This window comes from Fringilla coelebs (assembly GCF_963513975.1).
Source record: "Fringilla coelebs genome assembly, chromosome: 1".
NCBI lineage: Eukaryota > Metazoa > Chordata > Aves > Passeriformes > Fringillidae > Fringilla > Fringilla coelebs.
In genome coordinates, this window is record NC_140028.1 from 53,904,568 (window position 1) to 53,932,318 (window position 27,751).

Here is a 27,751-nt window from a genome sequence, read left to right on the forward strand (position 1 = left end):
AGGCAGGTTTCAATCACTAAAAGAGCAGAAGAACAACCTGGTAAAAAATATTAGAAGTATTTGTTCTTGGGTTACAGGAGTTTAACACGGTCCTCCTGTGAATAAATGAGCAGGACTGACACAGAGAAGGGGGAGAATCACATGCTTAGAGAGGAGCCTGGGGAGGAAGGGAGCAGTGAGAGTCCCTCCTCCCCTCCCAACAGTGGCAAGCTGTTTCCTTGGCTCAGTCAGAACAGGGAGCCACGTTCACAGATATGTCACTTGTGAACTGTGTTCCCATATTACATAAATGCTGCATTTTTTAGGTAAAACTTCTATGTGGTCTTTCTAGTTCACAATATGCCAGCATTTCAGTCAGATGATGCCTTTCTTTGGGGAAAATAACCAGATGAGGCTAAAGGATGCATGGAAAAACTGAGGATGTGAACTGTGCTGAAGACCTAGATGAGATGTTTCTGTCTTTAACTCAGAGGAAGGAGGGGAGGTGGTACAAAGAGCATGGATTTATTTGGAGACTTTTTTGAGAGTCACCTAGGGGAAATTAGATAAGAGCTAGCTGTTTCCTCTGCCAACAAACCTTTGAGGCTGATGTTGAATATTTCCAACATCAATGATGGAAATTTTGGGCCTGATCATCCTGGAAAGTTAGTGTATAATGAAGAAGGAATGAATTATTTTCTGGCTACTAGGCTATCTGACGTTGCAGTATCAATGCAATGGGCAACAGGTTCATACAGCTGCTGCATGTCCTAATTAATGGATCACCAGAGGAAACCTGAAAATTTATATTAGATGGTGGATGAAGGGTCACCTTTTGGATCCTCTGTACCAGCAAACCTTATTCTTCTAACAAGTCAAGAAGGAAGGTTTAGCCTTTTTGTTGGTGAATGTCTTTGATTTCATACCTCACAAAGCTTTCACCACAAAGACACTGCAGAACTGACAGTTTCTTTCTAGATCAATATACATAGGTATATTTCAATTAATCTAGAAAGGTAGATGAGTTCAAAGCTAGTTTTAGGATCCTGGTGAGAAATGAAATACTGCAAAAGATGGTCTAGTCAAAAAGTGAGTGCAAAGACACTGAAGTCAGATTTATCAATAAATAAATCAGACTTGAAGGCGATGCTGAACTCTGCAATCATTTTAAGAGTCTGGAATAGCTCTGGATCACCTTATTTTGTTTATTAATTTAAGCAGAATTGCAGCATTCTGGTGGTTTTCAGGTGAAATGCAGATGTTTCCTGTACCTAGGCATCTTTTTATGGCAAGGGAAATGTAAGTATTCATAACTAATTTATCTAATTTTTTTTTATTTTCACTGACCATATCTTGGAAGAATCCCTTCAAGTTTCTTTCTTAGATGGGAATTCGACAAACAGATGGAACAAATTTCACAATAAGCACAACAACCACGTCAGGTGGTGCAGCACATTTTACCTGACAAGTCAAAACTGTAAGACATGCTAAGTGGCCGTATTGCTGTAAAAAAAGAAACAAACACAACAAAAAAGAAAATGATTCAGCTCTTAGAAAAGCAGAGGGATAACAAAAACAAAATATTAACTCCACTTGAGACATTTTGGACTCTTGCTTAAATCCAAAATGTGTCAGACATACTACTGCTTTACTGTGATAAAACTCAAAATCTGAAAACTACAGTAGCATAAACGGGACTTGCAAACAGAACAATTATCTTACTAGTAAATTAAGATTTTTGGAATTCAATAAATCAAATATCAAAACAAGAGACAAATATCTAAAAAAATTTATACTTTAAAATAAAATCACCACAAAAGAGAAACAGGAAAAAGGGAAAGAGTGAGAGAAAGAGAGAGAGAGGAGAGAAAGAGCTGGAAAAAAAATTCGAAAGCACAAAGCCACATTTCACACAAGTTTCAGTGACCTGAAATAAAGATATTTCTAATTTTTTTAAGCATAATCTCCAATGATTATAATTAAACTAATAAAGAGAGACACCCAAGCTAAGCTTGCACAGTAGAGCAATCCTCCTCGAAGAGGATGGAAAAAAAGGCCAAACAAAATTTGATTTGTGTTGATTCCTGTTCTTTTAAAAAACCTTAGGTGCACCTAGCCATTAAAATGCATCCATAATATTATTCTCTTCTTCCTGGGCCTCTGATGATTTTATTGTTAGATAAGAAAGTGGTCAGATGTTCTTCATTTCTGGAAAGACCTATCCATATTTCCAATTAAACAGTGTATTCAGGGAGCAGACCCTCAAAATATTCTTCAGCTGAAAACAAAATTTCAGCGCACAAATCCAGATAAGCAGGCCAAGCCCAGTGACAAGAACGCGCAAAAATGCATCAAAATTGAAATCAGCTGATGTGTCTTCCTTGACAGGTGAGCAATCTGCAAGCTGGCAGAAAGAGCCTGTCAGACACACATACCACCACCATCCTAAAAGATGTTTATAAAAAGGTTGTACTGGGATACTGGGACAAGTTTTGCTCATGAGAATAATTTGAAGTGTTGCATGCAGTAGGTGGCTGACTCAGAGCTAAATTTGGGAGTGAGGGAATTTTTTCTGTATTCATTAACTAGAAATTATCCATAGATAATAGCTACAGTAACAGTATCAAAATTTCTGTCCATACTTAGCATAAAGACACATACTTCTTCAAGCAGAAGGCTGTTTATCACCTGATGCTGAGACATTGATAAAAGCAGCACATGAAACAAAGCTTCTCCAAGCTCCATTAGCTCCACTTGCCTGAGTCACAAATCCATGGCTTTAATTAAAAGCACATGTACCTCAAGGCTGTGCTTGTCTCCATGGCTTATGCTGACGATTTTATGGGGTCATTTGAAAGCTCACTCCAACTCCTCTACTCAAACCTCTCCCTTTGTGAGCACAGTTCAAGCCCATTTCCAAAGAAGGTTTAGACTGAGACTGGCCAGGGTAGAGAAGATCTTACCTGTGCCAGGTGTGTGTAGAGAGAGGGACAAAGCCTGGGGCTGCTGGGGAACACATGCCATAGGTACAGCCTTATCAGACACGAGGAACTGCCCCCACTCGCCCCAACAGCCAAGTGTAGTTGTGCTCTTGACTGTATAAACTGAGCAAAAAGGAGTTTGGGACATGTGAAACATGCCTGAGACATGTGAAACACACCTTATGCTCCTGAATACATCACTGTAATGTGCTATTTTTTTTTCTCCTTTTTAATAGCAACAAACAGTTCTGGACAAATAGTCCAGATGGTGCAAGTGTCCCACATGGCATTTCTACTTAGATTTATAATCCTTAAACCTCATTACCTTACATGTTGTTACACTAAATTACATTCAGTGGTCATTAAAACTGGATGGCAGATCTATTTGTGCCATACTGAATGCCACTAACGTTGCTCTGTTCCCAAACTGCACAAGCACATTCTTTTTAAAAAGGAACTTTAGGCATAACAATCGCTCCAAGTGTGAGAAAGAACGAAACCTCATATGTCAACATAAGGAAAATTATCTTAAAGGCCTTTGGTCTTTTTAGTTCTTCATGCCAGCAACTAATTTATCCTTGGAAAAAAGCTTGCATGCATCCACTTTTACACCTCCATTAATGTAGCATTTAATCCAGTCAATTCACTGGACTTAAGAGGAATCACCCCAGTTCCAAAACAGAAAAATGTAATGCTCTAACAAAAAGGGAAGAATTAGTGGAAGATAGGTATCCCTCATTGAAGGCAATACCTTGAAATCAGTGCAGAAGTCCTAAGCAGTAGTGGTTCAAAATTTAACATCAGTTTTAGATGCCATTTCTATCAGTTAGAAATTGTAAAGATTTATTAGATCAGGTTTGCTGCCCCTGAGACAACATGGTAGTTCCCAGATGCACAACACATAAAACACTGAAACTGAATGTTTGAAAGAAAAGTAAGGAGTCATTCCACATTTCCACAAACTTCCTACATTTGGAAAAAAGTGTAGGCCTGTGAGAAATGTTAATTGATACAGCAAACATAAACTGAATCCAAACCAGAAACTGGAAGGCCCAGAAAACCAATATTTGAAGCATTGTTCTTTTACAAACACACACAAGCATTCCCCAAACTCCATCAAGCACTTCAAAAACAATGCAACAAAGCCAGACTGATGAAATTGTTTTTCTCCAGAAACAACAGGTTGTCACAATCCACTTGAATCTGGACCAGTGCCTTTGGGCACAGGTGGCAAGTACAAATATCTTTCAAAAAGCAGTGACAGAGAGTACGTACGTGGATTTTTGACAGTTTTCAGCCATAAGATTCCACATTTGCTCTTTAAAAATTTAGCTACTTCAGTTTTTCTGATACAGATAAAAACAGTACACTTAAAGCAATCCAAGTCACTATGTAAGCCTGTATTTGTCATGCTTTTGCCATCAGAACCACTGAACTAATGCAAACTAACGCTGCATCACATAGAATTTGCATCATTTCATAGTGGTTTGCTGAAAATACACTGCAGGAATGAAATGCTTTGCAATGCAAGTCTGAATTATTTTCCCATGAAAAGACCTACAAACACGTTTTCCATAACTTGGAAAAGGAAGCAAAGATTTAGATTCAAAATAAATGCAACAGTAAACAAAATAAAAGCCGGTTTTAAATTTAAATAAATAAGTTGATGATGCTAACAACAGGAAACAAAAAGAATAAATTAATTAAAAATCAACAGGTAAAGAATACCTGGGGATAGTCAAGGTATACTGCACTAGAGACAAGCAATACCCGTTCCATTCTCAGCAAATCTAACATAAACTGTCACGTGCAACAAGCAATACAATACCATTCCATTTATCTAATACACTAAAATCTTGAATGGAATCAAGGGAAACCATTCCGTTTCATTTTTTAAAATATAACTAAGGACAAAGATTGCACAGCCCTAGAAAAGCCTGTAGGCTATTTCTTTTTCTGAAGGAGTAGTTTATCTTTGGTGACATCTGCACAGATGTGGCTAAAATTGCTGCTTCCTATGTGGGAGGTTTTTTGTGGCTGCTGCAGGTAAAACCTGGCCACGTGCTTACCCAGCCTGCTGCGCCTTATCTCATCAGGGGAGACTGGACGTAACTTCCTCTCTGCCTTGATCTCCTCCAGGATCCTCTCATGGAGGCTGCGGGGCCGGGGCGGGGTTGGTTTCAGTTTCCTTGCCGAGGCCTTGGGATACAGAGATAATCATATTTACATTAAAAAGTGCATCCTTGAAAGTAGATTTCACAGTTTTTTTGAAAGAAATGTGGAATGCTGTGATATGATTTTACATACACTCAATTTCAAACCTCAGCATAAATTGAAGGAGGGTTTTATGCATCATGGTTCCCTAGAGATAAAGGGCTGCCGGCAATAACAGCTGCTAATTGGTACGTGTAACACACTGCACACTGTTCTTCTAAGGGATCCTGTTCTATGTACAGAAGACAATGTTTTTGAAAGCCCTGGCAGAAAATGTTATGTTTAGGTATTTGCTGGAACCAAACATGCTTTGAAAAGGCACTGTTTTGTAAGGAATGAAGCCCACTGGATTACGTACAGGATTTAATGGAGGTCGCGATCGGATGAAATCCAGGATTATTTCATGGGCGCTCTTTTTTAATCGAGGTGGGATGTCACCGTTGACCTGGAAAGGAGAAAGTGAAATATATATTGCTGTGTTTCACAATTATATTCATACAGATGAGATCAACTGGAAACTCACAACAACCCTGACAGAGCTGCAGTGTTCTGACACCTGCACCAGACATCAAACCCCACCAGTCCTGAGTGGAGCAACAATCCATATGCAGAGCACAGACAAACCAAAAAAAAAAGGTACTTAGCAGCTTTTCAGTTTTGCTGATGGCTGCAAAATAACTCCAACTGCAGCAGCTTTAAGCAGCAGTATTTAGGATTTTGAAGTTATGAAATCAAACGTCAAGGCTGCAATTGTGTCTGTGGGAGAAGTAGGTTTCCTCACTGTAAATCACATATTTCTGTAGCAGAGGGGCTGGGTGAGGGTTGTTTGCTTTTTTGGTTTGCTTTTCTCCAGAAACACTTGGACATTTAGATGTAAGACCATATACAAGACATCACAGGGAAGAATCATCAATTAAATCCTGTACATGCACAGGATTTAAAGAAGGCAATGCAAGTTTTTATATAATATGAAGAACGTATAAATTGTAAGCTGGGAATAAGTGTATGGATTTGATTAAAAAAACCCCACCTGTCAGGTTCAGTCTTCACAGAGCACAGTGCCCAAGAATGCTGTCAGGGACAAGAGGTCATGCTATGTCATATATATCCTTCTGCTACCTCCTCTTACTGCACAGTAGCTGGCCATCAGCCCTGTCCTCCAATTTGACAGAAATTTCCACCACACTGTATTGCTTAGACCAAGGATTCCATATTTCAGACTTCTTTGTTAAGGGTCAGTTACCTCATTTTATTTTTGTGGGACTGTATTCATACAAGCTCTGTACCTGTGGAAAGACCCATGCTTGGTTTGCCAAATAACACGCCCTTCTGCTAACCAGAAGGACTGCTGCCATCACAAAGAGGGCTTTAAATGCCCATAAGGTCACCTGAATATGATCCCTAATGGAACTTCACCAATGCCATGCAGCTTCCGTACAAGCTCTGCTCACCTCAGGCATGCCCTGTGTCCAGGCTGAGGCTGAGTGACAGCCTCCTTGAGAAGATTCATCCCTTGTCCTCTAAACAATCAGATGCAGAGTCCCTCCTGGGGAACATTTAATTGCTTTCCTGAGGATTCTTTCTGGAGATATCCTACCCCAGACACACTCCAAATTCTATTTGTTCCACCCTCCTTAGTTTCCTTAGAGTGAATTTCACGTTGCTCGGCAAAGAATTTCAAGCTGCTAAACTCTGCAAGATGCATCATCTTCTTAAAAATAGTGCAGAAAAATTAAAATGGAAAAGGTTTATACTAAACCATGATTTGACATTTCCTGATGAGGAGAATACTATTTTAAGGGGTGTGATTGATTTCTTCTGTTCAAAGACTGAGCAGTTTTTTGAGGCCACCATGCCCTGGAAGATGGTTAATGAAATGAGAAGTCTCTCTTCCCTGAGCTACTGTTCATCAGATGTCAAAGTTGATAGCTGAAGTTGAGAATTATTACCATCAGAAGAGCCGTTTTGTAAACTGATAATCTCTGCTGGAGCCTTGGGGAACAACCCTCTGTGTGACAATAGTCAATAAATAATACATGGCTCTGAGCCTTTCACCTCAGGGCACTCTAGGCCCTGACTTAATGCCACCAGGGTATAATTAGTATCAGTATTACCATCTGATTGGAAAAAGAGAAATGTAGGATTTGCTTAAGTGATTTTCCACAGGATGCATGGGGAGCTGGTGGCCAAGCAAGTGGATGCTTTGCAGCCAAGCAGCCAAGAGCAGGAGCGTCAGGGGCAGAACCCACCTTTGGTACTTGGCGCCCAAACAAGATACTGACATGAAAGGTACTGCGGGGAAACCTTTATCCTCTCTGTTCAGACTAGATTTATTTATTTACTCAAACTAACTCTCTCTGTAGTGAGCAACTTCAAATGCATCCTTGACTTTTACTTAATTAAAATTCATGGCTCTTGATTAAAGTCTCAACCAAAGACATTGCACAGATGCAGCCATGATACCCAGGCTGCAGAGGAAAAACCACCAAGGAAAAAGTTTGGTTTTTTTTTCCTCTCCACATAACAGGCTGGCCCCAACTACAAACCAGTATTTGAATAAATACCTCAAAACACAGTAGAACTACCCTAAGCCTTCATGTGTGCAAAACAGTTTTTGTACAGCAGTATGCATTAAAACAGACAGTGTGAAGAAAGCTTAGCCAATTTTTATAGAAATCAAACATAAATGTAGAGATCTAAACAGCTACTGCACAGAAAAATTAGTGTGTCATCATCTACCAACAGCCTGCTACCATCACATTTTAATATATAAATATGGATTTGCAATTAAAAAATAATGGCAAATGGTACTCAGTTACCTCTGGCTGAAGCTCAAAGCTTTAAAAATGGTGATCAAGCAAGAAGTACATTGCTGATAACTTTCACAAAAAATAACATCACCTATCATTGACACTCAATTATCTTAGCCATTTATCTGTTCAGCTATAAAAGGTGTCATCAATAATTAGGAGAGTGCTATCTTTAAATAACAGTCAACAGGAAACTGATATTGTTGTACTATCTAGAATTTTCATTTAAAAGGAAATTGCATGGGCACTGAAACAGAGGGGACACACTACATCACTCCCAGAACAGCTCACGATAAAGTTCAGTGGTGAATTAAAGTATTTTAAGTAGCTATCTATTTACCACCCTGCATTATGCAGACAGTATAGTGTTTTAGTTAACATAGTTGTTACACAGTATTTTGACACCCACAGCAAGCTGAAGCAGCAATGTCCAAGAATGAAGTGCTCTGGTATTTCCCATCATGAGGCACTGTACTCACTCTGCTGCTCCTGCCCATCTATTGCAGAAACAAGTTATGATACCACATGGTAACCAGGGAGTCCCTCCTCTGAATACCCCTAAAACATGACTAGGAGCTGCAAAGCTCCCTGCTTTGCCTAGGACGACTCCTACACTTCTGTAGAAATATTGTGATAAAGAAAAGCACAGTTCCCCTGCTGAAAGTAACTCACCACAACCAAGTCAGACTTGTGTGTAAGGGGACAAAAAACTCTACAATGTCCAGCTGGATAAAGTGGTCAAAGTCCTTTGCACAGCAAAGCTCACATTCTCTATATCCTGCTTGAAGCATATGAACTCATGCTTATGAAAATACTGTCTGTGCACAGCTGTTACTGCAATTAACCTAAGTACTCCAAGATGATAAATACTGCAAAGAAGTAAATGAAAAAAAAACCCAACCAAAACAAAAAAAACCCATTCCACAGGATTCTCAGCTTAGATATTCAAATTACTGGATATTTTTGATAATAATGGCTTCAACCTGTTTGTTTAAATTCCCCTTCTGCAACATGGCCAATACCACTGCAGGACAGGTACTTGTGAAGAGCTCGAATATGATGACAAGAGTGCTCCTACCTACAAAGAGTGTAACTGTTATGTAACATAATGCTGAATTTGGATAGGGCATAAAAGTACCTGACAGGCATGGATTGAGCAGGCAACACAAGAGGTATCAGCTACTGTTCAAGAAGCATTGCTCAAGAAATACAGTGAATGGTGCATTGGAGGGAGGTGGAGACGGGCAGAAATCAGAGCTAATTGTGAAGCACAATTTCACTGAAATTAAAAACTAGCTCAACACATACAAATAATAAAGAAAAATTAAGCCTAAAAGAGTAATTTAAATCTTACATTTCTTCATTTTCAGGTGTTGACTCCACCAATGACCACAGCTTTTAGCTTTTGTGGGAGTGGGTGCTCCATAGGTGAGGAAAGCAATTAAATCTCTCTAAGGTAGATACTTAAAGTTTATAAAATTCCAGAATGAAAGCTAGCTTGCTCCCACAATAATTGCAGCAATGAGGACTCTTGCCTCAGGATAGAAAGATGACAAACCTGAAATTATTTTCAGATGTACTGAAATAGAAATGCCAACGTCACCGAGACAAATGAAACCAGTTATTTACCAAAAGCCCAGAATTTGACATTTTACATCTTCAAAACATTTTGAATATTTGCACTATAACAATGGGTGAGAACAGAAGCTCCAGTTACTGCTGTCTGTTAGCAGGACAGTTTGCATCACTAAAATATGGCCTAACAGGAACATCTGTTCCTCCCTTAATTTCTATGCAGAACACTGAGCAGTCAGCAACAGATCAAGCTACTCTTTTAAACACAACATCACATTATAAAAAGAACAGAAAGATTTCATGTTGCATTTCATTTACTTAAAGAAATTACTTATTACTTTGGAAATTTACTTAATCTCATGGTATCATTAGTAGGATACGTGTCCTCACAAGCTACCAAGTCTAAAACTACCACCCATAAATTAAAAGCAAAATTACTTTTAATACAAATTTTGCTGAACATCCATTTTGAATGATAGAAAGAAACATAATCCATCTTTCCTAGACTGCCTTAAAATTTGGATTTTGGATCCTTTTCTCCTCTTCTCAAGAACCACAAGGGTTTCTGCTGATGGGAATCCATACAATCAACTTCAACCTAATAGCCAGTTAGAAGATGTATCTATGCAATCTAACTAAACTTGTAATTCTGTGTGAATCCTTCAGGCTCCACATGTTCCATGTCAAGCTGCACTCTTATTGTTGAACATGCACAATCTTCAAGTAGACCCCTCAGCAGAATCCAAGTGACTGAGTTTAAGGTTTCCAGTAAGAAAGAAGTGATTTTTCTAACACAGTGTCATCAGCACTTGTCAGACTAAGCCAGCAATTGCATCACAGACAGCCTTACAGGCACTGTACCTGCAGCTGATTGCAATCATATTTATTCCCAGAGTTCACTTTGGACAATCTATCCAGAAGACAAGATAGCAAGCCAAAAATAGCTGCTTCCAGGGATTTTGTACAGAGCCAGAGTCTGGATAAGCAGAGCAGCAGCTGTGCCCCCAAGATGTACCACATAATGAAGGAAATCTCTTCTGAAGAGGAAGAAGCTTGCTTAGCAGCAGCTGAATTAAAAGCTAGTCTGACAAAAGCAAAATTAGATGACCCAGGGGTTCCCATTCAAACAAAACTACTGTTCTGATTGCATACAGCAACTGAGGTGCTGAGGGGACTGGTCCTCTTGTGCAGAGGGCAGTAGGAACACTTAGCTCAGTTCTCTGAATTGTTAGGGCAAAGACAGAAAACATCATTACCTGGGTATGCATTTTACCCTATTGATTTAACATTTCAGCAACATCTGCAGCAGAAAATAAATACAATCAGATAGTCTAAATCCAGATCTCGATTAGGAAAGTATTTTCAGCTCAAACATAAAAAGCATTTACACTACACACTTTCTGCCTCTCTCATCTGTCTCCCTCACCCCCACCTTCCCCTCTGATTTTTTTTAGATGGATCACAGCTCTGCCACTGTGTGAAGATTTGTAAGGAAAGTAAATACATCTGAATAGTGACTGAATATTCTAAGACAATGCTTCCATTGTAACTAATGGCAGGTGAAGATAAGTAAGTGTAAGGTATAAATATTGATGTTGACCAAATACATGCCCTTGACAAAGGGATTTACAATGTCCTACCAGGGATAAGACACCCTTTAGATCAGGTGCTGGGCGATCAGGAAGAAGATCTTAATATTGAAAAAAATATAACCCAAAAGGACAGAAAGAACAGGGAGACATCAGTAAAAGGGTTCTGATAAAAAGAGTGCCTCGAGTCAATTTTACAAGCACCTTTTTGAGGATCTAGGGAGAGGAGACCCATGAACATTCTCTAGCTTGCCATGGCATACTGTCTTGATTTGAAACCAACAGGAAAATATGATGAAAATAACTGAGCTCAACTTCTACAAATGGAAGATTTAATTTTTTTAACATAGACTATTCCTTGAAAATTTGTAATAGATCACAGTAAAGTAAGTTTACAAACACTGTGATACAGGCAGTTTTCAACCACTGTAGGTTTTCCTTTCCCATCACAGTATCATTCACGGTAGCACTTTACATTCTGGAACTCCAAAAACTATGTTTTTGTAGCTCAAGATAAATGTAGCTCAAGATAAATGTACTGCTAATAAGAAAAGTCTAAAACAATCTCTCATTGGAAAGCATGACAGGACTTCTGAGATGATTCTTAAGATGATCACAAACCCAACACAATGATTTGCTCAAGTTTATGATAGGCAGGCATGTCTTTCAGAATTTTAAATGCCTGCCACATGGAAAACCAAGTACACTACATGTGTTGGTTTCATGTTCTCTATTCAATGCACTGCACAAATTTATGATGCCATATAAACCCAATGAACGTTAGTATCTATAAGAAATAATAATTTCAAGATTCTCAGAAGAAAAAGAAAGACAAAAAGAAAATAAAAAAGTTAAATAGCATTTCAGGTTTGAAAAACTCCAGTGGTTCTCTTGACTTACCATGACCTTCCTTAAAGTATAGCGTTTGGACCTGATGTCATCCATCAGCATCTCATAGGGTGTGAGCTGATATTCTATGGGCAGGGGGTTGTACTGGCGCTCTTGAACTTTCTTCAGTTTAACGCCATTCCGCAAATCTCTCATCACCTGCACCCAAAAGCGGGCCTGAAGACAAAAGAGACAGAAATTTTACTTCATACCTTTCCCTTGAATACCACCTCACATAAAACCAAAGTTTCCCTTCAGGACACCACCAAATATTTACAACTCTACTATTTTATTTTTACCACATCAACCAAATCCCATTTTATTTCCTATGAGCTTATTTTTAACACTTGTGAACATAATAAAACTTTGTTGCAACTCAACAGGACTGCTGGGTGTCACCTCAAGTATGGAAAGAGCATCTGAAATTCTCATACCTTACATCTGAATTCCCACTTCAAGTACACTGCAAGTACATAATCAAAGTTTTTAGATTTGTAGCTAATCCTGTGTGAATTAAAACAGTGATTGAATCTGAAACTTTGTTACCCAGGACTCTCTTGTAAAATTTCTTTAAAAGTTGTTCTTCAAATTGAAATTTTGGAATGGACTTCCTAGTCCTAAGATCTTGCAGCAGAAAAATTCAACTTATTTTGCTCTGCCTGTAAGAGCACCTCACACTAACACCTCCCTCTCTTTTTCTGTGAAGCAGCATGGCTGGAGAGAAGAAAGAACAGGTGGTGGATTGAAGATGGAAATTAAAATCAAGTACTTTTTAGGAACCTTGTAATATTCCTCTATGAACTGGCAAGAACAGTAGCTAGGAAATAAAGTTACTTCCTACTTAAGAGTTTCCCTGCTGCCTTTTTCTTTCATCCCTAGAGAAATTCAACTGGTGGCTCTGTCTACTGCCTGACTGCCCCTCTGAAGGGTAGTCAGCATGGTAACTGTCTAAATGTCCAGTCTGCAAACTGCAACAGCTTCTCCATGAAAACAGCCTAAGGAACAATATATTGCTTGGATACTTGTACTGTTTCATCTGTCTGGAAAGGGAAGTTGGGATTTAATTTAATTCTAACTTGTAGTGGGCTACTACTAACACATATACTAAAAAAAGCCCAGAGACTGATTTGAGCACAGTATCATGGAATGGTGTGGGTAGAAAATACCTTAAAGCTTATCTAGTTCCAGCCCCCCTGCACTGGGCAGGGACACCTTTCACCAGGTTGCTGAAAGCTGCTCCTGTGCCCCACCACCTCCACTGTAAAGAATTTCTCCTTATGTCTAATCTAAACCTCTTTCAGTTTAAGCCATTCCATCTTGTCCTGTTATGAAATGTCCTTATAAAAAGTCCCTCTCCAGCTCCCTTGGAGGCTTCCTTTAGGTACTGGAAGGCTGCTCTAAGGTCTGCCTGGAGCCTTCTCTTCTCTGGGCTGAACAATCCCAGCTCTCTCAGCCTGTTTCCATAGGAGAGGTGCTTCAGTCCTCTGAGCATTTTTTTGGCATCCCCTGGACGCACTCCAATGGGTCCACATCATTCTTATGTTGGGAACTGCAGAGATGGACACTCTTTCAGGTGGGGTCTCATGAAGGCAGATGTAATAATGGCTTAGTTAAGCTTTATAAAGAAAAATAAAGTGCCAGTAGTGATGCCATTGTTGTCTTACCCAGTCAGCATTTTTCAGTTCATCGAGGTCTGTGCTGGATTCATCACTTGCCTCCTTGTCCATTTCCTGAATCTTCTTCAGGTTCTGCCAATGAAAAGGAGATGAGTGAATAAATGAACAGTGGCATTAACTCTCAAGTAAAACTGAAGCTTAATTTTTAATCTCTTGTATCATGTTGTTTGGGTATTCTTCTGAATGTTTTGTGACTTGTATAGCAATATGTAAAAGTAACTTGAAACACTATTTGAATATATTTCTCTTCCTTGGAAAGTTAACCTTAAATGCTGGAAATAAATGTTAAGTTTTGAGTATGAAAGTACTTCAGATAATAACATGCTGGAGGAAAAACTACACATTAAACAGAAAATATTACCAGCTTGATAAGGATCCATTCATAACATTCATACCAAAATTAATGCTTGCTGAATTCAAGGCAGCTCATTTTTGTAGAAGGACAAATAAACTACGAGAAATAAACTATGAGAAACATTGAATAGTGACAGAATTGCATATATATATATATAAAATTAATTAGTCTGCATAACGTGGGTGTAGATTCTGAAATATCCGTAATAAAATCATGTGAGGAAGAGAAACTGATCTTTCAAAGATGAAAACTGCTACTTAATAACCAGATTAGATCATGCAAATATGGAAAAGATGGTGTGCAAAGGGGCAAAAAAAAGCTTTCATACCAACAAGAATAGGAAAAACAAAAGTTACAGCAGACCAAAGAACAGGCAAGCTTGAACACAGAAGGCTGTGACTTTACACAAATTTTCTTATACACATCAACATCTCTTTATTCAAAAGGCTTTTTTTTTTTAGTTACTTCTGTATTGAAATGTTTTGGAATCAGCAGTGCAAGTAATTTCGCAGTAATCCGCTTCACTTTTATGGAGAGTTTTCCAGGAAATCTTTAACAATGTTTAATTAGATTGATTTTCTAAGTACTCACTAATATATCTGAAATGCATATTTAAGTCCTCTACTAAAAACCTTTTTTTATTTTTATGAGACAAAAGCAACAGGTCAGAGATCTGACAGACATATCTACCAATCTTTTAAGCTCTTATGCTCTTCTTATAATGGAACTGAACAATCAGTCTCCATTCAGCTTCTGAGCTTTCCAGAAAAAAAAAAAAAAAAAGCATACTCTTCAAAACTCTTTTTTTCCTGGAGGGAGTTCCTAAACTGCCATCATTTCAGTGTAAGAAATGGAAGCACTGGAAGAGTGCTTAACTTGCATGTTCAAAAGTGCAAGCATCTACCAAACCCAGCTGCAGAGATAGGACTTGTGAGTCAGCTACCACAGAGGTTTTGGAAAGAGACCAGATGGGTTCTTTATTGTCTTATTTACGTAAGTAACACAATTGCTTTAGTACCAAAAGAAATACTACCACTGCCCTATCAAAATAAAATACATCATTTACAAGGAGACTCCAAAAAAGCATAAATCACCCACACTAACAAAAGCAGATAGCTCACGGGACAATGTGGGAACATTTTGGCATGACTTGCAGCATCACAACAGGATACCCAGCTGGGAAAGAATGTCTTTATGGAAACTTCTGTTGGCCCTGGCTCTGTGGTCAGTCTGACACTTAGAGGCAATTGCCCTTTCCAAGGGAGAAACAGAAACATGGAAAGAAAGGGTAACATAAAGGCCTTGGTTATGTGTACTCTGCTATGCAGGGTTTCTTCTTTTCTCTATCATACAGTTGGAGTAATCATTCCAAATGCAGTTAAATGAGCTGTAAATTACTTTATTTCTTGCAAACTGCTAACATCTACTGGTAAACAGCAAAATATAACACCTGATACTTTTTCCTTTATCTCTTTGTAATCAAAAAGATAACTTCAGTAAATGGGCTCACAACTGTCAGATCTGCTCCGCCTTCAATTTTTTAAAAAATTAATGTGTTCCAGCTGCTTAACCTATACTTCAGCTATTCAACAAGACTGGTGACAATCACCCATCTCAGCAACTGTGTTCCCTACCATACAGTTTACAGGGCTGGTTTATGCCCAAAGGCTTATGCTTTAGACTGACATAAATATTTCATGAACCTAGAAGAGATTACAACCTGGTTTTTTTAACAGCAGAAAATAAGAAGGGGGGAAAAAACCCACCCTGAGCAGCTGAAAGATCTCCCAAATAAGGCAACCATCTAATTAGTTTCTCTGGAACATAGCTGGAGGGGCAGCTCCTACCCAAAACAGCACAGGTGTAAGTGATGCTGGCTACCATGCGCCAGAGAGCTGCAGGAGCAAAACCTGCCAGCCAAGAGATGAAGTGTCTCCAAGTGCAGTTCCATGATACAAGTGAGCTGGTACAAGCACAGGCCCCTGCCAAAGCTGGGCTTCTTTCTCTCCCCATCCCTGGGCTGAGTGCTTGGCTGCAGCCCTGCAACCACAGACACCTCTTTGTAGGGACAGGTCATTCCCTCCCCTGGCACCTGGCTCAGGCACTTCAATGCAGCTCACCATGCAATCAGTAGGGAAGAGTAGGAGATAAAGGAATTTCCATCATTATAGACCTAGCAAAGCTTTGGAAGAAACCAGCAAGTGCTCTATGCTTGCAGGAAGTGTTTAGGAAGGCTTCTTTAGCTCTTCCACACCTGTCAGGTGCTGCTTGGGAAGGAATAAATTCACCGTGACAAATGATTATAGTTAAACCTGCAGACTAAATGGAACATTAGGGTTTCCCTCCAGCATCCTCAGCCAGCATCAGTGGGTTTCTGCCTCTGTTTCAACCATAAATAATAGAAACCAACATATTTAAAATATTACAGACCCTTTGTCAGAATTCAGCTGTGTTCCAAAACCTGCAAGTAACCTCAGCTGCTGCTGCTGCAGCCACTTGCACTTACCCTTGGGACAGTGGCTTAAGAAAAGCTATTACAGTACAATAAATACATGGCCTAAATGGATTTCCATTCCAGAAAGCAGAAACGTCTTAAAAGGGCTTTTCTAAATGATCCCAGAACCTCAGACCCAATTCACCTATTACAGCCTGGGCATTCATTCAGGCAATAAGGGTTGGATATGTAGGAAATTACTGTTTCAAGCGCTTTTGCTTTTTTAAAAAACCTTTACAGCCTTTGACCATCTTTTTAGAAGACTGCATTTTGTGGCAAAAGCAAGTAATAAAAATATCAAATGTCTTCAAACCTCTTGCTGTACTATTAAAAGCAGGCAGCTGACTTGCTGCTGCTGTGTGGCCCACATTTGAGATGTGCTCTTCTGTGCTCAGTGACAGATGGGAATTTATGTAAGACTCTTGTCAGCACACTTTCAAAGACTCCCTTCCATAAAATCTTTCTAAAAACACGATGCTTTAATGAATGTGGTATTCTAGGGAATCCAGACCTGAACTTTGACTTTCACCAATTGCAGAGCACAGTCTACTGCAGTTCCCAGTTCACACTCTAAATTAGGAGTCACTTTTTCACTGATTAAATTGATTTTTACACTGCTATCTGTGAAACTAGTAAAACATTCTTGCACATCTAGGTTTAACTTAAAAATATATAATATTCACATATAGGAAAAAGTCCTTTTATATACCTTCAGCTATTCAACGTGGGTTTAAATTCCAAGGGCTTAGGCAGTAGCATTACTCTAGGTGTTTGAAAAGACCCCAACCCCATTTAATTCAAATTGGGAATAGGATCAGTTAAATCAGTCCCTGAAAACTTCGAGCTGATAGCAAAGTTCTTCATGTACAGAGAGAGGGGCTGATGCACTTTGCTCAGCTCTGGAGGGGGCAATAGTCACCATGCTGCTCAACATAACTGTGCAAGGAGAGGCAAAAAACACAAAGCAAGGGCATGTAACACTGATTGAGTGACAGCGGCTGCATCACACAAGAAAACCAAACCCTCCCCTGCCCAATACAAACCAGCAGTATTTTCCTTTACTAAAGGTCCTAAATTGAAGGATCAAACTGATCAAACTGATCACAAGCCTGATGAAAGTACAGCTGCAAAGGTGGAGTCACTGGAGACTTGAAGGTGTAGGCAAAAGTGAAGACATGAGCTGAAAAGTTTGTGAACTGATTTATTTCTACAGCTGTGCTCTCTGCAAATCCAAGCAGCAGAGTATTAGACAACTTTTACAGTCACAAGACTTTTGAGCACCACTTGGCTAATGACTCTATTTCCAAAATAAGTTAGCCATTAACACTGTTCAGGTACCTATTAACTACCTCCATTATCATATGTTGTACAAATAATACAGCACTATAGCCACCTGACCTTTCTCATTAGCTCTTTTGCAACTGAACCTTCATATGGCATGAAATTAGGAATAAAAGAAAGGAACAATTTCATTTCATGCATGTCCTTAATTAGAACTTGTATGTTTGCATTTCATACAGATTGGATTGAAATATATCCAGGCAGACTGAAAGAATTATGCTTTTACATCAGAAAGGACAGAAATGCAAGGCAATGTTTTAAAAGAACAGTACAAAGATGACAGATTGGGAGCTTTCTCTATTTTCTACCAAAAGCCTAATTACAAGGCGTGCTGTGGATAATGAAATTATGGATAAGTTTTTGATGAGCATGGATTTTCAGTGCAATTAGAGATGCAGGCAATTATAAAAATATACAAAGTCTTAATTAGTTTTGGAAGGAATACTAATTTTGATGCTCTAGGGTGCACATCAATCTCTAAAACTTTTTGAGGTACAAGTCAAACCTACTGCAACAGATCTGCCTACTGGACACTCCTCTCCTATGCTGGCCAGCATCACATGGTGTTTTCCAGCACCACCTGTGCCAGCTGAGGAGTTTATCACCCACAGGTCTACGTCCCACATGCCAGTATCACCTTTATTGGTACCACCCACAGAGTCACAAAGTGTTTCAGAGTGGAAGAGTTCTCTGGAAGGCAGCTGGTCCAAGCCTCCTGCTCAAGCAGGGCCTCCCACAGCCAATTGTCCAGCATCATGTCCAGGCAGCATTTGAATATCTCCAAGGACAGAGAATCCACAGCCTCCCCAGAAAATCTTTGTTATCCTCACAGTAAAAGTAGTATTTCTGGCTGTTCAGAGGAACCTGCTGTGTTTGTGTCCACTGCCCCCAGTCCTGTCACTGTGCACCAGCGAAAAGAGCCTGATGCTGTTGTCTTTGCACTCTCCCCTCAGGTACTGACAGACATTGATGAGATCCCCCTGAGCCTTCTCATTTCCAGACTGAACAACCCTGGGTCTCTCTGCCTTTCCTCACAGGAGAGTTGTTTCAGTTCTTCATCATCTTCCCGGCTCTTCCCTGGTGTCTATTCCCGTTTATTCCCTGACTCTCTCCACGGTTCAATGTCTCTCCTGTACTGGGGAGCCCAGAACTGGAGCCAGCACTGCAGCTGTGGGCTCACCAGTGCTGAGCAGAGGGGGAGGATCACCTCCCTTGACCTGGAGGCAGCATTCCTCCTACTGCAGCCTGGGACTCCCTAAGGATTCTTTGCAGCAAGGGCACTTTGCTGGTTTGCTCAGCCATGAAGCGCACGTGGAACATTAACTCCAGGGAAGGCAAGACCGGGCAGTAAGAGGGAGCCAGAGGAGCACTAGGGCAGATATCCCCTCCAAAAAGCAGGTTCCCCATGTGGATACAGCCTGGTGAATTCCCTGTCTGATCCTGAGCGCCAGTTTGGCATTCCTTCACTTGCACAGTCCCTCCCTGTCTCAGTCACACTCGGTGCCTTTTCTGAGCAATGTGTGCGACCTTTTCAGATAATCCACAGCAGGAACATTTGCTTTTTCTTATGGACATCACTGATTTGTGCCTACAGTTCTGGCTATGGCCAGGTACCACCAAAGGTCATGTCAATGACTTTTGGACAATTCTGAAAAAGATGGCTCTTTTCTTTTACATGGGTCAATTTTTAGCAGATATTCAAATTACCTTGCACCCACCATACATGTGCACATTTCCTTCACCTTGTGGACCATTTCCCCCAAAAACAATTTAAAAAAAAAAAGAAAAGAAAAAGAAAAAAAAAAAAGAAAAAAAAAAGAGAGAATCCCTTTCAGTGGGATTTTCTTACTGCAATTTTGAAAGCTCGCTTCTTGACATGAAAAACAAGCTGTACTCTATCTTTGTTATCAGCTGTAAAGGCTTAAACAGTAGGTCACAAGTATCAGGAGGTCTTGGCCCAACAGAAAACCACTCCTGGATACCAACCAGATGGTACCCAGGGTGAGTCTGCAGCAAGGGCACCTTTCACAGACCCTGAGCAGCATGCAGGTGCTGCCAGCAAGCTGGAAAACACCCCAGGAAACTTGCTAACAAAACCCTTCACCTTGCAAAAAGAAAACTTTTAGATTTTTACTTTTTTTAACTATTGCAACAGCGCTATCACAAATTTCTCAACTCTGCCCATCCTGTGCATCCACTACATGAAACATTTCACACTTTTCAAGAATAGAAGCACCATCTCCCTGTCTGCAAGTCAGCTCTGCTGCTGACCTTTCATACACAGGGAATCAGACTGGAAATAATCATATGGCATCAATTATGTGACAAAGTGCCTTAAACATTCTATTTGACCTCCACTGAGATGATCTGAACAGCTCACTCATCACTTCATCATCTCTGATTAATACACACACCCAAATTCATGCAGTCCAACCCTTTGTGAATCTAAGCTCTATTTGTTATATGACAGATGATGACTGGGAAACACGTGACTCCCAGTATATTAATTAGTATTAAAACACATAACAACCTATAAAGCTACCCCTCCTACCTACCACTCCATCCCTCTTGAAATCCTGGACTTTCAAAGTCCTGCTAAGTTTTTATAGGGCCAAACTGAAAACAGCTTCTCAGCAATATTTTTCCCTGACTCTTTCACAGTTTATTTCCCATCTAAACCTGTTCTAGGCTGCAGCATAATATAGGTCAGATTTAGTTCACTCCAAACAAGTGAATTTTTACTGATAAAAATTCTCCCTCTTCCACTACAGTGCAGCTTCCTATTTAAGCATTTACTGACCAAAAATATGAACCTCATATATCTGGGAAACAGATACAGGGGGATCTCCCACTCAGTGGCCCTAGAAGGAATCCAAGTTATTTCATAGTAATTTTTATCCACAGGAAAGTTACTTTGAATAATTCCCTTTTTTGGTGTTTTTAATTTCATTTTGATCTCACATCCAAAACTGCAGCTGGGTCTGAGGAAATCTAAAGGACGATCTCCAAATGAGGCTGTTATTTTTTGAAACAAACTAAAAATTTAAAATTCCTGGCATCTTTAGTGTCAAACCCACAATATTACACAATCACAGTATAATTTTTTTTAAATTGGAACTGACGTATGTAACTTGGTTATTTTCCCCCAGTTCTCTGCCAATGCAATCACCACAAATCCATGACAACAAAATTTCCTTACTGAAGTAGTCAGTCTTTATCTCCTTTATACCTATTACTTATGTGACAACAATAAAAGGAAAAGAGAAAAGGAATTCCCTAGAAGAGTATTTAACTGTACTCCTCATGACTTAAGATTCTGCTGTGTGTTTGCAAGACAGAAGAGCATGTAAACAATAGCACAGCTTTTACTGGCACAAACCTAAGGTGATCATATGATCCCTGCTTGCCTCAAGTACAAACTATAAAGGTCACTTTCAAATGGTGCAACAAGATTTACAGCATTGCACCTCATATTTTCTTCACACCTATTTTTTATTTTGTATACTGTATATTTTCAAAATTAAATACCTTCCAAATCTGTAGTTAGATAAAAGCTATGACCAAGGACCACATCATAAACCCAAAATAATCAGATTCCAAAAGCTGCTTCCAGGATAATTTTCTTGGTAATTTCTTACATGCCTACTGAAGGAGCGATCCAGAGTAAAATGAAATCAAAAGGTCAAAATTCTGGCCCTGGTTAGGTGCAGCAAAAAAAGTCTTACTGATTCAGTAGGGCCAAAATTCCATCCACAAGGATTACTTCCTTTGACCTAAATGTGCTTTGAATCAATGCCTAATAGTCTGTGAGAGGCAAATGGCTTCTTTCATTTGGGATTAACTCATAGTATTCTCTATGGTGTGTTCAGATGTTGCTGGGTTTTTATGCCCAATGATAAGGTGATTAAGTAATTTGCAAATTCAAAATGCCTTTCCACTTTTAAAAATAATTTTAAAATATTATTGTTAAGACATGATTTTAAATGGTTATAGACCACAATATTTTATTTTGACATTGACAACAAGGATGCCCTATTACTGCTCACTGTGGCCAAGGTGTTTGAGAACTATTGGAAACATAATTCCCCTCTGAGCAGAGAGAAGAACTCTGAAGGGTGTTACCTTTGAGCCTCATCATGGACTTTGCCATAGCTGTTGAGTGAGGTGTTTCCAGCACAGGTCCCTCAGTTAATATGTCCAGAAGTTAAAAGCCAAGATGTGAAATTAATGATGTCAAGGTTTGGGAGACAGCTTTAGCATGGAGATTTTGTATCCTGGCTGCTTCCTGTATCAGGGACACTGCATGCAGATGTTCCATAACACAGGCACTTCAGAAAACAAGTGGCTCTTTAGCCATGCTGACATTGCCAAAATTATCCTCGTATGACACTGTTTTAGTTTAAAAATTGCTTTCAGTTTGAATAAGACTGGAGAAGAAGTGGAGATGCAATGTGATCCTGTGCAGCAGAAAAACATCTCAGCAGGATTCTCCCTCCTGGATGATGCATCTCACTCAGGAAGGAAAGAGCAGCAGCCCCTTATGCCTCTGAATAGTTTGCATCTTCCACCATCAACATGATAAAAGCTCTCTTGTACTCATCTGAGGCTCATCTGACCCTTAATAAGCTGATTCAGCTCATTAACCTGATAAGGAGTAACTCCTTTACTTTTTGTTTTGCTTGATATTTACTGCATTTGTTCCCTAGAACCAGAAGAAGGAAAGCAGTGGGAGTATGTGTGCGTGGGTGGAATAGCTCTGCCTTTTTCAGCAGCAAAATTTTTAGGTCAGCCTGTAAAATCTTATCCTGCTTTTCAAAGGTACTGTAGATCTTGACTTACAAAAGAATAGAAAATCCTTCAGGGATTTATTAAGGAAAAAAAAAATTATGAAAGCGTTGCTACTTGATAAGTTGCTTTGGTGAAGAAACCAGCTTTGAGAAATGAGCTTCCCTTCCTGCCCTAGCCCTCACCCACCAGTTTTCCAATGTTACCAGCACCCAGACTGTTTTAACACAATTGTTCACAGGACCACTCTGCAGGCCAGATCACTGAAAGTATCTGCAGTAAAGATCAGCCTTAAAATCACTCTTCAGCCAGACCCGTTAATTGCAATGGTTCACAGGACGGCCTTTCAGCCAACAATAAGAGCCAAACAAGCAGCGAACATAAGCATTGTGACCTGAAAGGGAAAATTTTTCTATTTTTAAAAGTTGGCTCTGCTGTGAAACCAATGTGACAGGCAACAAACCAATCATACAGCAAAAGGTAAGAGAAGCTGCTGACTGGGGACAAAATGTGAGCAAGAAGAATCTCAGACAATTCTCAGCAAAGAGAATTCCCTCATGGGAAGGAGCTGAGGAAGAACAATCAAAGCTCTGACACTTCATAACATCCCCAAAACACCAGAGAAGAGTTTAGACTCGAATATATTGCATACACACTTGCAGGAATGGGTACATGTATGCAATGTGTTACCCTCCAAGAAAATATTCTGCTTTACTCCCAAACAGACTCATCACAATTAATAACAAATTCTGAGGGATGTAAATGTTTACAGGCCAAAATTTAAAAAAAACCTCAGCTGAAGGAGTGTACTCCCTGAAAACTACAGATCATCTCCTCAAGCATCTGACAGTCCCTTTTGGCCGGCTACAGAAGTGGTTTTGTAAGCCAAATTGACATGGTGATGAGCTCAAAAGCAGAAAGCCTTCTCAGACTGCTTACCTCTTTTGCACTTTTAATTTTGGCCAGGAAAGTGTAGAGCTCCATAGTTTCAGCAAACAGAGCCCGGCACACGGCTTGGTAGTGGTTGGGCGCCTCCGATCGCGTTGGCAGGTGGGCAGCACACAGCTAGGGAGAAAAATAAATAACAGGATCAAAACAATCCCCATTGCTTTCATAATGCTACAGAGCATCAGATGACATGAAAGTGAATGCAACCAAACTTCAAGGGCACAAGCATCCATGAGACATTTAAGCTTAGGAACTGGGGTGTGTTTTCTAAACCTTCCATTCCCATTTGTTTTATGAGAAGAGTACTATGGGAATGGTAAGGGGACTGGTAGACCATGTTCTAGAAAACCAAGACACTGCCTTTTCATAACCAAAAAAAAAAAGGAGTGGGGACAATATAATTCAACATAATTGTGAAAACAAGCAATCTTGCAGTAGCAAATTTTGGGAAAACATACTTAATTCAAACAGCTTTAACAGTAAGTGTTAAGTATTCCTATGAACACGGAAGAGAAATGTATCCCTACCAGTTTAGGAAAGAACGGAAGGTGAAGCAAGGATAAAAGTAGAGTGTAATCATCAAGCTGAAACTCTGATCAGATTTGTTTCAAGCAGCACAAAGATTTTAAAAATCAGCAAGAGCTATGGAAGCACAGGCTTACTCCTTTACCTCAGACATTCATGAACATTTTCAAACACAGGCGTAGCTAATGCAAAGGAACCCTACAGGTGTTTCCACATATGCTAAACGTGTCAAACTCTGAAAGCCTATTCAAATCACTAAGAATTATTCACAGGTACTGATGAGCAGCCAGTCTAGCATTGCTTCTAGAGCAAAGCATGCAGTTCCCATTTCCAACAAGAGAAGCTTCACTGAAACCAGCCTTTACATTTCAAACTGAGAACCTGAATGGTTTGAGTGACATCCAGCTATCATTTTCATGGAAATATTGCCTGAAAACAGACAGAATAAAAGAACATCTGTAATTTGTTTCCTAAACTCTTTTAAAAAATCCCAAAGCTGAAACTTGAGTATGGACAGCCATATACTGGTATATATGTAAAAATAAAGTCTTAATCAAGGTCATAAAATTGGTCTTATGTGGTTCTATTGTAACTATTTTTTATACATACAGAGCTACATTCAGATCTCCAGAACTAAAGCTTGAGACAAAAGCCTCTTTAGCAGAAGAGCCTTTAATTAGCCTAGTGGCATACTTGTCTAAATCTCTCCTCTTATTACAGTGAACGCTGTGGTTACGAGGGGCACGATGCATGCAAAGCTCAGGCTGCTTTTCCATATTGGTTTCCATTTGATTTAAATCCATACTGCCACTAAAAGGTGTGGTCCTGTGGCCTCCAGCTGTAGGAATCCAGAGATACCCTTCTGCTGGCACGGGAGTTCATGCCCTAACTCAGAGGATTACTCACCCTGACAAAAATTAACAATGTGAAGGAAGTGGAGCAGGAGACAATTACTCTTGGTGGCAGGGACACATTCACAGAAGTGAAGGCAAAAAGGAGCAAGGAGAACGCGCTGCCAGGGTGGGAGAAGGGAGGAAGGGCTGAACAGATTGAGACTGCCTCAATCTCACTGACAAGTTGCTCTCTGAGGCCATAGGCCCCTTGCTATCTTTTATTTCTCCCCATTAGAATAACAATACAGAGCTCAGTGGTCAGACCTGGTCATCAACTCCTTTGATAAACCTTTACAAGCACAATCTGGACTCCTGCAATATCCTCTTCTGATTATGTATTTATCTCCTTTTAGTTGTAAAAAAGAATATACATACAGAAAGTTTATATATATGTGTGTGTGTATTTTTATTCCTTCCTATATATTTTCCTTCCACATAGGAAATGCAAGGCAGCCATGTTCATGAAATTGCCTTTGATCCCTGCACTTCAAAATTTATGCTGTTTTACAGTGGATGGCCAAAATTTTCTTACTCTCTTCAAATTTATTTCTGGATAATCACAAGGACGTAGTTGTCATATGTGTCCCTTTTTCTCCCCACCCCCACAACTTCCTGCTTTTTTTCCTTTTTTCCTCCTTTTTTTTCCTTTTCTTTTTTCCTTTTATTTTTTAATAAATTGGATAATCTCCTTGGCAGATAAAGAGAGAAAAACCCAAACAGATGCACGCCTAATATGTGCAATAGTGATAGCACATACCAAAAAGATAGAATCTACTAAGCATTTCACTTAATGAAAATATTAGAACATTAGACCAGTTCTGAGTATGGTTGCGCTCTTTTTTCTCAATAGTGAATCATGTCCTTACTTGCCTTACTATGTTTTAATTTTCTAGTTATTAATTATGGTACAGAAAAAAGGGTTTCATTCTAAAATACGCTACCTACAAAAATAAAAATAATAGCAACTGCAATTTTGAAAAAGGTCATAAAATGTTATGTTTTCATAGCTGAGAATAAAATTTTATTATTATACAGACTGCATACAGGTTTTTAAGAATCCTTTTTTCTTTATTCAGAGGCATGTTAATTAGAAATATTTTGCATCAAATATTGAGAAAGTTAATGAAATGCAGTGGTGACAAGTTCAAGCAGGGAGTGGTTGTAATATTGATTCTATTAGTGAACACAAAGTAAAGCAAAAAAAAAAAAAGCCTGCTGCTGAACTGAGGTTACAAAAGCAAATCACATAAATCCTGACCATTTGCTTTGCAAACCTTAGGCTGCAGGTATTAAAAGAGGGCCAGCAGCTCCTACTAACTTTCATGTTCTGAGAAATCAATCTCTGAGTCATCTTATATTATGTGAAGATGCATTACATAATAAAACTTCTTGTGGTAATATTAAGTCAAACGACCCAACATGAGTTTTTTGGATTAGGGAAGGAAAGCCTGAAGAAAAAGGAAAATGTAAATAGGACAGGCTGATTTTTTCCCCCTTCATTGTAATATATTGTACTTGCACATTGGTTCAGAACGCCTGACAAGCTGTAACTTCTGCATGAAATACCACAAAATCTAGGCAGGCAAGGCAAATCAAGCATGAAATATCACTTCTAGCCTGAGTTCAGGATATTTATCCACTTTAAAAAATTTAAAATCTTGAAGTTTATGGTAGTAGTGTTTGAAAAGCTATGTTACTGTAACGCACAACAAAAATCCCGGTCAGTATGTTTTAATAACTGAGATACCAAAGGACAGCTACCTAATGAACTCCTCCTCTTACCAGGACATAGTGCTAGTAGTGCAAGGAGGATTAAGATCATATATGCAGTTTTTTCCAGTCATTTTGAGGTTGTATGCTTATTCTGACACTTGTCTTTTCATCCCTCATGATACATCTTTAAACCACCCTAAGGGGAATGAACTCGAACAGTGCCCAGAGCTTAATACAAGGCCTGTTTGTTCTGCTTCCAAGAAGTCTCAAAAAGTATGGCTCAAAACAGATTATGTGGTATTTGCAAACTGCTGAAATAATAAAAATATGATCAACTACTAAAACATTAACTAGCTCAGTCTGTAAATATTTCCATTTGCAATTATTGTGAAGAGCTGGGATTTCTGAATTTTTTTTTTCTAACTGAGCCTACCCAAAACCCCAGCTTGACCCAAAGCATTCAATCTTTGCTTAGATCACTAAGAAGATTAGAGGCTGTTTCCATCCACATTCAGGGTTCACAGGAAAAAAAGGCATTATGTAAATATCATAGCCTTGCCAGCTCCTCCAACTTCATCCTCAGTTGACTAGGAAACAGGGTGCACCAAGCCAAAGCAGCGCTAACAGGAATCACAATTTAACCATCTGAAGAGATCAAACAGCATTTCTTGCATTTGTTTGAATATATTCCAGCAAGGCCTCCATAAAGTTACAAGAAATACAACTGACTCTCTCACTAAAATGCAGCTAAGTTTTGCAAAACTGTTTTGGCTAGATATATACTGGAAGCTTCATCAAAACACCTGGGCTGCTGGAATTAGGATTTCAGAAGACAAAAAGTGTTTCCACTTGTAATTATCTTGGGGAATGCACCACAAAGAATAAAAAGATTTCTTTTTCCCATGGGCCACAAAGACAGGCCATTGATATTATGCAAAACATATTACCAGCCTGCAAATGCCAGGCTTGTTAAGTGTTTTGAAAG

At 39.3% G+C, this 27,751-nt stretch overlaps 1 protein-coding gene across 1 annotated transcript in view; it reads right to left on the reverse strand.

The window, feature by feature from the left end:
* SPIRE1 (spire type actin nucleation factor 1) overlaps positions 1-27,751 on the reverse strand; it is a 122,521-nt gene that overhangs the window by 20,188 nt on the left and 74,582 nt on the right. The window contains exons 4-8 of the mRNA XM_084207475.1: positions 23,627-23,752; positions 13,701-13,784; positions 12,049-12,213; positions 5,533-5,619; positions 5,030-5,159 (exon numbers count right to left, since the gene is read on the reverse strand). Of these exons, the coding sequence (XP_084063601.1) occupies positions 5,030-5,159; positions 5,533-5,619; positions 12,049-12,213; positions 13,701-13,784; positions 23,627-23,752 (592 nt within the window). The remainder of the gene's footprint in view (positions 1-5,029; positions 5,160-5,532; positions 5,620-12,048; positions 12,214-13,700; positions 13,785-23,626; positions 23,753-27,751) is intronic.